We start from the raw sequence: 12,112 nt of genomic DNA, 5'->3' as shown, positions 1-12,112 counted from the left end.
GGAAATTTAATAGCTTGCTGATATGTAGTAGGCTCAGGAATATGAGTGATATCAGTGTGAACAGAGAAAGAATGAGAAGTGGAAGAAACAGGAAGTGTAGGACAAATAAAGTCTTTAAACTTGGCTGGAGGCTTAGGAACTCTACTAGATTGTCTAATAATAGGAACATTTACAGTAGGATGTGTGTCAGGTGAAAGAGATAGAGAAGCTGTAGATGATGAAGAAGAATTAGGAAGTGAATCAATAAAAGGATGTGTATTAGATATTATAGGAGAATTATGTGTAGAAGATGAAAGATGTGAAACAGAAGTAGAAGGAGTTGTAGGCATATGATTAGTAATAGTATGAGAAATGTTATCAACAGGAGACTCATTTGGATCATCAAAAGAGACAGTGGAATTAATATTTGGAACAGAATAGGAAGGAAGAGAATCTGGAGAATGATGAAAGGGAAATGAATGTTCTTGAAATATGACATCTCTGCTTACAAAGCATTTGTGAGACTCTAAATCATAGACTTTGAACCCCTTTTGTCCAAAAGGGTAGCCTAAAAAAATACATTTCTTAGCTTTAGGACTAAATTTGTCCTTAGTTCTATCCATGTTGTATGCAAAACACAAGCAACCAAAGATTCTCAGCATTGAGTAATCAGGAGGTTTACCAAATAAGATTTCAGAGGGAGTTTTCCAATTAATAATAGAAGAGGGCATGATATTAATCAAGTAAGTGGCTGTTAACAAACAATCACCCCAGAATTTAGAAGGTAACTTGGCATGAAATTTGAGAGCTCTAGCAACTTCAAGAAGATGTCTATTTTTGCGTTCCACACGACCATTTTGTTGTGGTCTACCAACAATGCTATTCTGATTTATAATACCTTTATTCATGAACAATGATAAACATTGATCTTGAATGATTTCAGTGCCATTGTCAGACCTAATAACTTTTATGGTAGTGTGAAACTGATTTTCTATTTGAAGAATAAAAGTGGAGATTGTTCTATAAACTTGCAGTTTATTATGAAGAAGATATGTCCAAGAACACCTACTATGGTCATCTAGGATGGTGAGAAAGTAAGAAGCTCCTAAAATGGATTTGTGTTTATAAGGACCCCAAAGGTCAATGTGAATGAGATCAAAACATTTTGCAGCCCTATTAATACTTCTAAGAAATGGAAGTTTGTGATGTTTTGCATACACACAGATTTCACAAAAGTAGTTATTCAAATGATTACAATTACATATTCCTAAGTGTTTCATTTTTGACAAAGAATTATGGCCAAGTCTAGCATGTAACAGATTAAGAGAAGATTCAGAAGATTGGGAAGATTTTGGAGTAACAGATTGAGACACTGAAGCTGAAGAGTGAGAATTAGAATCAACAACAACCACATTAGTGACTGTAGGAAATTTTCTGTGTAGGTTAATAGGAACAGATTTTTGTGAAGAATTAAGCAAATACAGACCACCTATTTTAGGTGATGTACCAAGATTATGTGTGGTATTAGGAAGGAGAAAAACACACTCATTTGGTCTGAAAACTACTTCAATATCAGCATCATCTATCAATTTCCCAACTGAAATCAAATTATTCTTAAAACTAGGCACATACAAAACATCTTTGAGAACCAGGTTAGGAAATACAGCAATGTTTCCAATTTCAGAAACATAAGAACAAGTTCCATCAGGCAACCCAATCTCAACATGCTTTAGTAAAGTTCTTTTATGTATAAATAATTTATCATCAAAAACCATATGATCTGTAGCACCATAATCCACAATCCAAATATCAGAAGCAGAAGTAGACAAAGATATACCTGCACAATTGGCATATGAAATAGAATTGTTGGAAGATTCCCCAACAACTTGCTTGCCTTTCATAGCTTTCATGACTTCATGCATTATAGACTGTATCATGACAGAATCCGGAACCTCAGCATTGTGATTATGATAAGAAGAAGCAGCAGGAGGTCCAGCAACACTATATTCAAGAGGATCATCGCCTTCATAACCAAGATTGTCTGGAACAGACACATGTGCAGCAAGTTTGGTAGGAACACCATACTTCTTTGTAAACCATTCTGGAAAGCCTTTCAGTTTGAAACATACATCTCTAGTATGTCCTTGCTTCTTACAAAAATCACACATTCTCTCCAGTTTCTCCTTTCTCCAATCTTTCTTGTAAGAATTCTTAGCATAAGACTGTTGTCTCTGCTGAACAGCAAATGCACTCACCTCATGACTTCCTGGACCAGCATTCATACTACTGACTTCTTTCTGTTGAGCCAAATAAAATGCTCTACTAATAGATGGGAGAGGATCCATAGCAAGGATACTGCTAATTGCGTTCACTAGTGGAAAAATGAAGAAGGGCTGCGCTAAAAAAGGCATGTAGGGCTGCGCTTTTTGACAGCAGCCCTTTCAGTAGCAGCCCTTCACTTTTTAAGTAGGGTTGCGCTAGAAAAGCGCAGCCCTTAAGCTAGAAGGGCTGCGCTAGTTAGGAAAAAGCGCAGCCCTTCTAGCCCAGAAGGGCTGCGCTAGTTAGGAAAAAGCGCAGCCCTTCTGGCCCAGAAGGGCTGCGCTTTTTCCTAACTAGCGCAGCCCTTCCTACCAAAAAAAAAAAAATTTTTTTTTTTTTTTTGTCATTTTTTTACTCATAATCTCACATTTTCTGAAATTAAACAGAAGAGAAGAGAAACGAAACGAAAAACTAAACCCAAAACAATAAAAAGAATGAAACGAAAATGAAAAAAAGGAACAAAAACTAATATACAAAGAGAAGTATACAATAAGTATACAAGAAGTATACAAGAACATTAATCAAAATAAACAAAGAGAAGTATACAAGAATAACATTAATCAAAATAAACAAAGAGAAGTATACAAGAATAACATTCAAAACAAAGAGAAGTATACAAGAACATTAATCAAAATATATAAACAAAGAGAAGTATACAAGAACATTATAGATCTGAAAAAAATACAAGAACTACAACCTAATAATGTTTAAATACATAAAACAAAACCCAAATACATAATTTAAAGGAAAAAAAAATTTCGGAAAAACTTAAAATGGCTATTTGGAGGCTTAAACGAACTCGGATGGCTTAAAAAGCCTAAACATCATCGCAAAGCAGTGAGTTTGACTTGTTGGCTCGTTCCGCTTCCGAAAAGGTATCACAATAGGCAATCGGACTCCGTAGTCATGTTTAGTGCAAATCGGAAAAACTTAAAATGGGTTTTTGAGACAAATGTTTATGGGAGTTTTTGAGAGAGAAGAGAAGATGAGAGAGAAGAGAGGGTGAGAGATAAGGAGGAAAGGAATAATGAGGGACGTGAGAGAGGAGAGAGAATGAGGGATAATATATTTGACGAATCCCCGCTCAATATTTCAAAGCGCGCGATTCCGAAATTTCAAAATTTTTCAGGAAGGGCTGCGCTTTTTTAAAAAAGCGCAGCCCTACTAAGCAGAAGGGCTGCGCTTTTTAAAAAAGCGCAGCCCTTCACTTAGTAGGGCTGCGCTTTTCAAAAAGGCGCAGCCCTTCTTACCTACAGAAGGGCTGCGCTTTTTTGAAAAAGCGCAGCCCTACTAGTGAAGGGCTGCGCCTTTTTTAAAAAGCGCAACCCTTCTTCTTAGTAGGGCTGCGCTTTTTTAAAAAAGCGCAGCCCTTCCTGCGCAGCCCTTTATGTTTTTTCCCCTAGTGGTTATCAAACCCACTATTAAGGCCTAATAAAAACTGCATTAGCTTTTCTTCAGAGTCAAACTCAGATAGCCTCTTCAAGAAATTGTAACTACACTTCAATAAGACACCACAAGTACAAGTTGGCAAGCTTCTGAGGTTTTGTAATTCATCCCAAAAACGCTTCAATTTCACATAGTATATCATAATAGACTGATTTTCTTGCTTAAGATTGTCTAATTCTCGTTTCAATTGATAAATCTGAGGTCCATTAGATTGACCATAGCACTCACCAATTTCATGCCATAATTGTGCAGAACTTTCCACAAATGTAAAATTCTCTCCAATTTCTTCATTCATTGAATTCATTATCCAGCAAATCACAAGATAATCACATCTCATCCAGCGATTATAGTCTTTATGTGATTCATCAGGTTTAACAATTGTTCCCTCAATAAAACCTATTTGATTCTTCGCAATTAACGCTCTTCTCACATTACGTTTCCAGCTAATAAAATTGCTACCATTGAGATTAATCGAAACAAGTTTACTTGCAGTTTGATCTGAACTTGTAATATAGAAAGGATCATTATAAGCAAGACTTACATTTCCAGAATTCGTATTATTCTGATTAGAAGAAGCTGAATCGCCTCCATTTTCAGCATTAACCTCAATTTCCACCATTTTTAATGAAGCAAGAAGAATAGAAACTTCAATAGAATTTCAGCAGAAGAAAGAACTTCAAAGATTACAAGACTTATGCGCAGAAATGATCGATTTCTGCTCTGATACCATGTGAATTAACATAGGTATATCTCCATGAATGAGTATTTAGAGAGAGAAGAAAAGAAAGAAAGAGAGGGAAAATTTGTTATTAACATAAATGAGAGAATAGTTTTCTACAGAGAGAAAGAAACAAACAAGAGGCTACTTATAGTAGCTGAGAACAGTTAAAAAGTTTGTTACAATAGTAACAACTTATTATTACACACATAACAGAAAGTAAAACTACTATATTAGTCTTCATATTAAAAGCTTTGACAAGGATTGTTTAAGCTAGACTGTAGTTGCTTGAGGTAGGAATTTCTCTTACCTTTCACTTTAAAAATTCTGATACTTTTATTTTTACGGAAATAGTTTTTTTAATTTATAAGGAATAGTCAACGACACTAATGAATTTCTGAAAAATCAAATATTCCAATACAAATACATAATACCTTAGAATTAAATAAATAGCAGATTCTATCAAAAATAGCCTTAATGAATAACTTTATTTGAAGCAATACAATATATGATTTCACACGTATTCCTCTTAACTTCTGCTAATGCATAGTTGTTTGGGTTAAAATACTTCCGTGGTATTCTAAATTCTTACATAAAATAGAGATGGTTAGATCTTCCTCCTTCATTAATACTTTAAAGGAGCTTTTTTAGGACTTACTTACCACCGGTAAAGTCCCTACAAAGATTCACAGTTGCGGCCAAGAAGAAAAGAGATGGAAGAAAAAGAGGAAGAAGGGTATATAATGAAGGAAGGACCTTAGAAAAACTGAAGAAACATAGCGATGGAAGCAGGTAGGAAAATACAAGTACTCCCAAGGAGAAATTCTAAAGGGAACGAAAAAAAGAGATTATAAAATACTATCCCTCAAATTTTATTAAAATGATTCTGGGACTCTTTTAAATTTACTTTTTCACCCCCTTTTTTTTCACCTGCCACCCCCCTGCAACCACTCGCTAGTCACCACCACCTACCTTCCCCTGCCACAACTTGCCACCACCCACCTCGTATAAAAAATGATTTTAATTGGGGACATGGGGCGTACGTTCGGCCTTGTACGTTCCACCCATGGTCCGAACGTCCAGGTCAGACGTTCGTCCCAAGTCCCCAAAATTTTTTTGAAAGCGGTGGAGGTGCGGCTGGAGGTGGTTTTTTATTTTGAGAGTTTCACCCCAAAACTCTCTCGAAACTCTCTTTACTAAACACCCCCATAAAGTTTTTGACTAGTCAAAAACTTTAAAAGTGGTCCAAGACTCTCTTTTTGACCTAAAACTCTAATTGTAACGAAAACGAGGAAGCTAAAATATGAAAATTCTCATGACAATTTTACTTTTAGAAAAATATATAAGAAGAAGCAAAGACGATCAACACTCCCCTACGAGTCACACAGAATAAAATTAAGTTTCCACAATTGTTAGATTTCAATTACTAGAAAAAGTAGATCTATTTACATAAAAGAAAAAAGAACATAAATCAATAAAAACAGAAACAAGAATCATTTTAAGTACAAAAAGGAAACAAATGAAAAATAATTATTTGATATTTGCATTAAGAAAGATTTGAAGCTCTTCAAAAAAAAAAAAAAAATAAAAAAAAAAGATTTGGATCAACACTCCCCTACGAGCCAGATATAATAACTTTAAGAAGTGGATGTACTTTTAAACATGAATAAACTATAACAAAATATAAAATTTAACATGATTGTGGTGTTATAAGACAATTACAAATTACTCTCTCAGTTTCAAAACATGAGACACGCACGATGTTCGAGGTCGGACTTTGATTGTTAATTACTCTCAATTTATATTGATAAAAAATTTAAAAAATAATGTTATTACAGTATTTTCAATACAAAATCCAACTGTATAATTTTTGTTTACCATATTATGAGAGATATTTTTGGTCAAAATAAATTTTCGGAAAATGTAAATGTCTTATATTCTGAAACGAAAGGAGTATAGCAATAGTGAGATTATATTCCCATAATACAATCATATTGTTTATAAAAAAATCCCCCATAATTAGTAATAACTAGTATTTAGGCCTGGACGTTGCTCCGGATTGGTATCGTTTTCCAAACTTGATATGCATTTTTTTACATTCCTATTAAAATATATTAAGGAAAACTAACATTTAAAAATTACAAATATAATAATGTAGACGCTTAAAGCATGATTAAAAATTGGTTGAGATAGTAATTTTTTTTATCTATAATATCTGGAGGTTACGAGTTCAAATCTTGTTACAAGCTAATTTTACTTTTGTTAATTGACATGGCTTATGTACACATTAGACAATTCTAATGGAGTACCAGAGGTGCCACGTGGCGTTATGGATGACAACGGGTGGGATTTGGGTCGGGTGAGCCATCACCCGCATCCATCACCCGGTTAGATTGCCTCTCATCCATCTATCCATCACCCGCTTTATCATCACCTGAAATCCATCTATCCATCACAACCGGGTGATTCGGGTGGGTCGGGTGATTAACGGGTGAAAAATCTAAATATGTAATTTAGATTATAACTATTAAAAAAATAATGTACCCAACTTCCACCTACATTTTCTGAAATCATAAATAAATACGCCGATGTTTTTAGCATAAAGAAAAGGTGACGTCGCACCATACAAGTTTTAGGAAGTCGTCTTCACGATAATAAAGTCTCGACAACAATACTTCAACAATACGAGTTTCAACAATACGAGTTTGAACAATAAAAATTAAACGTTCAATCATTCATAATACTTCAACAAAAAGTGTTTTGGGAGGCTAGAGTCTGTAAGAGAATCAAAGGTTAGGTTTAGAGTTTTTAGTTTTTATATTTAGTATTTTAATTTAATATTTATTATAAAAAAATTAAACGGATGGATAATGGGTCGGGTGCTTAACCGGGTGGTGGATCGGGTGACGGGTGTGAAATGGCCACCCGCATCCTACCCGGATCCGTCACCCGGTCTTCATCCGTTTATTACAGTTTTTCACCCTTTTATTTAAACAGGATGGAGCGGGTTACTGGATATCCACTGGATATTGCCGTCCCTATGTGGCGTGTTTAAATTGTCACGCACGCCTTTTAATATATTTGTATAGATAGATGACATAAAAGTATTATACAATGAAAAACTAATTACAAATCTAGGCGATAATAACATCATTTACATACCTTTTGATGATTATCCTAAGAAGATTTGAAAGCTAGATTCTGATTAATTGAAGCAAATTTCTGACCACATATTATCTTGTACACACAATTAATACTTTACATTACTTTAAACCAAAATCTCATAAGATGGTGTTATAGATTAATTTCTGCATGCCAGGAGGATTGGTCCACTACTTAAAATAGTGAAGACAACAAATTCTAAATAAGATAAAGAGTATAGTAGTAGAGTGTTAGAAAGGAAGAAATTTTTTGCTGACATGGGCAAAAAAAAGGTAAGACAAGTAGCACTTTCTCTTACTTTCTTTATCTTGTGTGGAATCAAAAACTCTTCTCTTAAAGCATTTTAAGATCTCCTAACACCCCCACAATTAATTTGTGGCTCTAAATCTTTCTTTCTATTTTGATGACTTGGCATTTCACCTTCATTTACACCCCCACAATCTCCCAATTCCTATATATTCTCTACTCTCACCTTACAACAGCTGATCATCCTAAAAGTCAGGGAAACAACAAACAACACAAAGAAACACACACAACAACAAAAGAGAAAAAAAAAAAAAAAGACAGCTTTTTTTTTTATAAAAATTTTCTCTTTGTTCTAGTAAAAAAAATATGTCAGGAACAAATATTATGCTTTTTGGGAAGATGATTCAATTGGGTTCAAATTTAGAGGAGGATGTTGTTAGATTCGTCTCGAGAATTGAGCATGAGGTGGTCTTTTCAGATGATGATTGTGGAAGTACTGGTTTTGATCAGAAGATTCTCTGCTCAGAACAGAATGAAAACAGGGGATATCATGAGGTGTGTTTTCTTTGAGATTTTTTTTAATGATTTTTATTAGCAATTCTGAGATTAACCCATTTGAGATGGCTTAAGATGTGGATGTGGGTTGTTATTTTTTTTTCCTTTGTATGATTAATTTTGTGAGTTACAACTTTACAATAGTAAAAACAGTTGAGGATAACTAGGAACTTGATTTTAGCTTCAGAAGTTAACAATGTTTTGAGATAATTGTTTTGTTCTAGATTTGGATAATTATTAGGTGAATTGTGTCTCCAAATTACAATATGTTGTTCATCATTAAACTCCTGTTTCTAAGAAACTTTTAGTAAACCTCAAAAAAAACTATAAAGGGACTTTAATTAGATCTAAAAACACTTTATCAAATACTTTCCTCTGCATCATTTATGAAATTCCCAACCAAAGTCTAATTTAATGTGGTGTGTATACGGAGATTGCTACATCTACCCCACTGGGTAGATTACCTATTAGAAATCGACAATTAAAAAATACATATTTTTACTGAGTTGAAGTCCACTTAATATTAATGTCTATCTCTAGTGGGTAGATTACCCAGTGGATAGACAAAGTTTTTCCGTGTGTATACAAATATAATTGTATCTATATGATTCAAATGTTAATTGTTTCTTTTTATGTAATTCAGGAAACTACAACAGAAGAATCAATGGAAACCAAGGAAAACCGAGAACCATCATTAACCTCAGTTTTAGAAGTGTCAAAAACACCAACTAGCCCTTGTTCAACTGATACCGGGAACCCGGAAACTGTTACCAAACAGCAAGTAACTTCATCAGAAGACCTTGTTAAGAAAAACCGAGATCAAAGTGATCAAGGAAGCAGTAATTCTATGTCATCAGAACAAAACAATTTGAAAAAACCTGAGAAAATTGTCCCTTGTGCTAGATGTAATAGCATGGACACAAAATTCTGTTACTTCAATAACTACAATGTTAACCAGCCGCGTCACTTCTGTAAAAACTGTCAAAGGTACTGGACTGCTGGTGGTTCCATGAGGAATGTTCCTGTGGGTGCTGGTAGGCGGAAGAGCAAGAATTCCGCGGCTTCTCAACACCGTCATCTAGTGTTTCCTGAAGGTTCTGATGGGTTAATCCATCATGTTATGAGACCTGATGGAACTATACTTGCATTTGGGATGGATTCATCTGTTCCTAATCAATCAAATGCCTCAAATGGGTTCTTCATTTCAGAGAATAGTGAGAAGAAAAGTTCGAATTGCAGCATTATTGAGAATAACAGTAATGGAAAGATTGAAAGTTCTCAGGCAATTCCCTGCATTCCTTATGGTTGGAATCCAATTCCTTGGCAGTCAGGATTTCCTGTGTCATTTTACTCAACGCCGTCTTGCAATCTGCAATGGTTATCAACCCCATCAATGAATTCTGATCAATCTTCATCAAATTCTACTTCCCTAGGCAAACATTCTAGGGATGAGAATGAGACTACTTTGAAGCTGTCTACCTCTGACAGAAGAGATCAGTCAGAAGAAAAACAGTTACATAATTCAAGAGTTGTAATACCAAAGACATTGAGGATCGATGATCCTTCCGAGGCAGCTAAGAGCTCGATATGGACTACTCTCGGGATCAAGAACGATCATCACGTTGGTTCTTTCAACGGGAGAGTTTCGTTTTTTGGAGAGCTACAACAAGCTAAGGGTGTTAACCAGGGTATTGATACATCCTCTTTGGTTTTGCAAACAAATCCTGCTGCATTCTCAAGATCCCTGTCATATCATGAAGTTGCACAATGAGAAACTACTGAGTGAGTAGTAGTAAATTTTCATGTAAAAGTATTAGAGGCAGAGTGAGATTTGATCAGTATATCTGTAACTTAGAGAAATTTTACTGAGATTGAGGATACATGTATATGTATATGTATATGCCAAAGTAGCTGCACGAATGAGTGAAGAAAGGAAGGAACTAAGCTAGAAATCTTGCCATAATAATGGCTTCTTATTAGCTTTGATAATCCTATCCCCCTCCCTTCCTCATGTAGTCATGTTCCCCAACCTCATACATCTGAGTTTGTATATATATGTACAATTTTTTGAATAAATAATTTCATCTGATACTATATACTGCTATGTGTCTCCCTTTTTTACAAATTTTTCAACTACTAAGGGTAAGTTTATTGCAAGTCGTGAAAGGAGTCTTGACTTGAGACTTTTGTGGATCTTATGTAATAAACTCAACTCAAGACTCTCCTTGCTACATGTCTTAATTCTATTGGATTTTTTAAAAAAAATATTAGCCCAAATAAAAAATTTCTGATTAATAAATAAAATGAGTCTTGATAATAGTCTAGGGATAAAGTATAAAAATAAAGAGAGTCTGAAATGAGTCTGAAATGAGTCCGAGTTAGTGAAAAGCTGATGTAGCAGAGTCTAAAGTATAATCTTAAAGTCTCCCAATAAACTTATTATCCTAATGGTGGATCAATGAAAAAAGTGTCCCATTGCCATAAAACATTTGAGAAGTGTTTTTCTCATATGAAGTAATAAAATTTGATTATTGTTACTTCTTTAAACAACAAATATGACAAAGAAAGCTTCATAGACACCACTAATTGTATCCTTGAAGCACCATTACGCCTGCCCTTTTATCTTTTAGGTTTGTACTCCTCATCTTTAGAAAATACGCCCTCTGTTTTTTATCATTTTAACATTTCTTATATACGTCTTTCAATTCACATCTTTAAACTTATATATTTTTCAATTTTTATTTTATATTAGTAAAAATTATAACAATTAGATATTAATAAAGTACTAATTGAGATGAATCAAATAAGAGCCCGCAAAATTATGTTATTTCGTATAAATTGAATTTTTTTTGAGAAGTTTCTCTCTAAATATAAATAGTGTCAAAATTCCAAGTAAAAGAGATAAAAAACAAAGAAAGTAAATTTTAGAGCTAATCATGTCTAATCAAGTATATACATGAGGTCAAATCAGCATCTTTCAAGTTTAATAACTCAGTTTGAATAAGATTAAGTTTATGCAAAACAATAAAGATCAAATTGAACTAGTTTATGTTTTCTAATGTGAGTTTTCAAGATGACATCATTAGTACAAGTACAATTATTATTGAGTTCATTTTACACCTTAGAACTCTAATTTATGTACATCCACTTTGTTCTTTATGCTCATCTAAAAATTTCTTATTATTTTGTACATCCAATATTTCTTTTATGTACATCCATGTTTACCTATTTTCATAAGTCATTTATGTACATCTACACTTTTGTTTGTGTTCATCCAAACTTACTTTTACATACACCCATTATACATTAATACTCCCTCTATTTATTATTAGTTGCAATATTTGTATAACCAGTATTCATCTACCAATTTTATTTCGTATTCTCTCACTAATCTATAAATAAAAATATAATCAAGTGAGATTTTATTTGATTTGTCTGAATGCATGTTTTTATAATATCAACTAGTTATTAGGCCCGGGCAATGCCCCGGGTAAGAAAAAAAAATTTATTTATTAATATATAATACTCCCTCCGTTTCCTAAAGATCTTCCCTCTTTCCGTTCAAGGGTATTTCCAAAAGATCTTCCCACTTTTGCTTTATTCTTTATTTGGCAAAACAAATTTCCCTATTTACCCTCTCATGTCACTATCATATGGTCCACCATTACATTATTAATTCAATTTTAC

The 12,112-nt window shown here is 33.8% G+C and overlaps 1 protein-coding gene across 1 annotated transcript; it reads left to right on the top strand.

The window, feature by feature from the left end:
• Positions 1-7,919: 7,919 nt before the first annotated feature.
• On the top strand, positions 7,920-10,521 carry LOC104897896 (cyclic dof factor 1). The gene is made up of 2 exons (XM_010684861.4): positions 7,920-8,425; positions 9,069-10,521. Exons 1-2 carry the CDS (start codon positions 8,237-8,239, stop codon positions 10,194-10,196), a joined length of 1,317 nt encoding a protein of 438 aa, XP_010683163.1. The 5' UTR covers positions 7,920-8,236; the 3' UTR covers positions 10,197-10,521.
• The last annotated feature ends 1,591 nt before the right edge of the window (positions 10,522-12,112 follow it).

The sequence above is a fragment of the Beta vulgaris genome, chromosome 6 (genome assembly GCF_026745355.1).
Source record: "Beta vulgaris subsp. vulgaris cultivar EL10 chromosome 6, EL10.2, whole genome shotgun sequence".
Classification (NCBI taxonomy): Eukaryota; Viridiplantae; Streptophyta; class Magnoliopsida; order Caryophyllales; family Amaranthaceae; genus Beta; species Beta vulgaris.
Note: the sequence above shows the minus strand (reverse complement) of the source record. Positions and strands in the feature narration are given on the sequence as shown.

Excerpts from the sequence above, each read along its gene's own strand:
- LOC104897896 (XM_010684861.4), top strand. The coding sequence starts at position 8,237 with ATGTCAGGAACAAATATTATGCTTTTTGGGAAGATGATTCAATTGGGT. Across the intron at positions 8,426-9,068 it reads AAAACAGGGGATATCATGAG|GAAACTACAACAGAAGAATC; the intron begins GTGTGTTTTCTT and ends TATGTAATTCAG.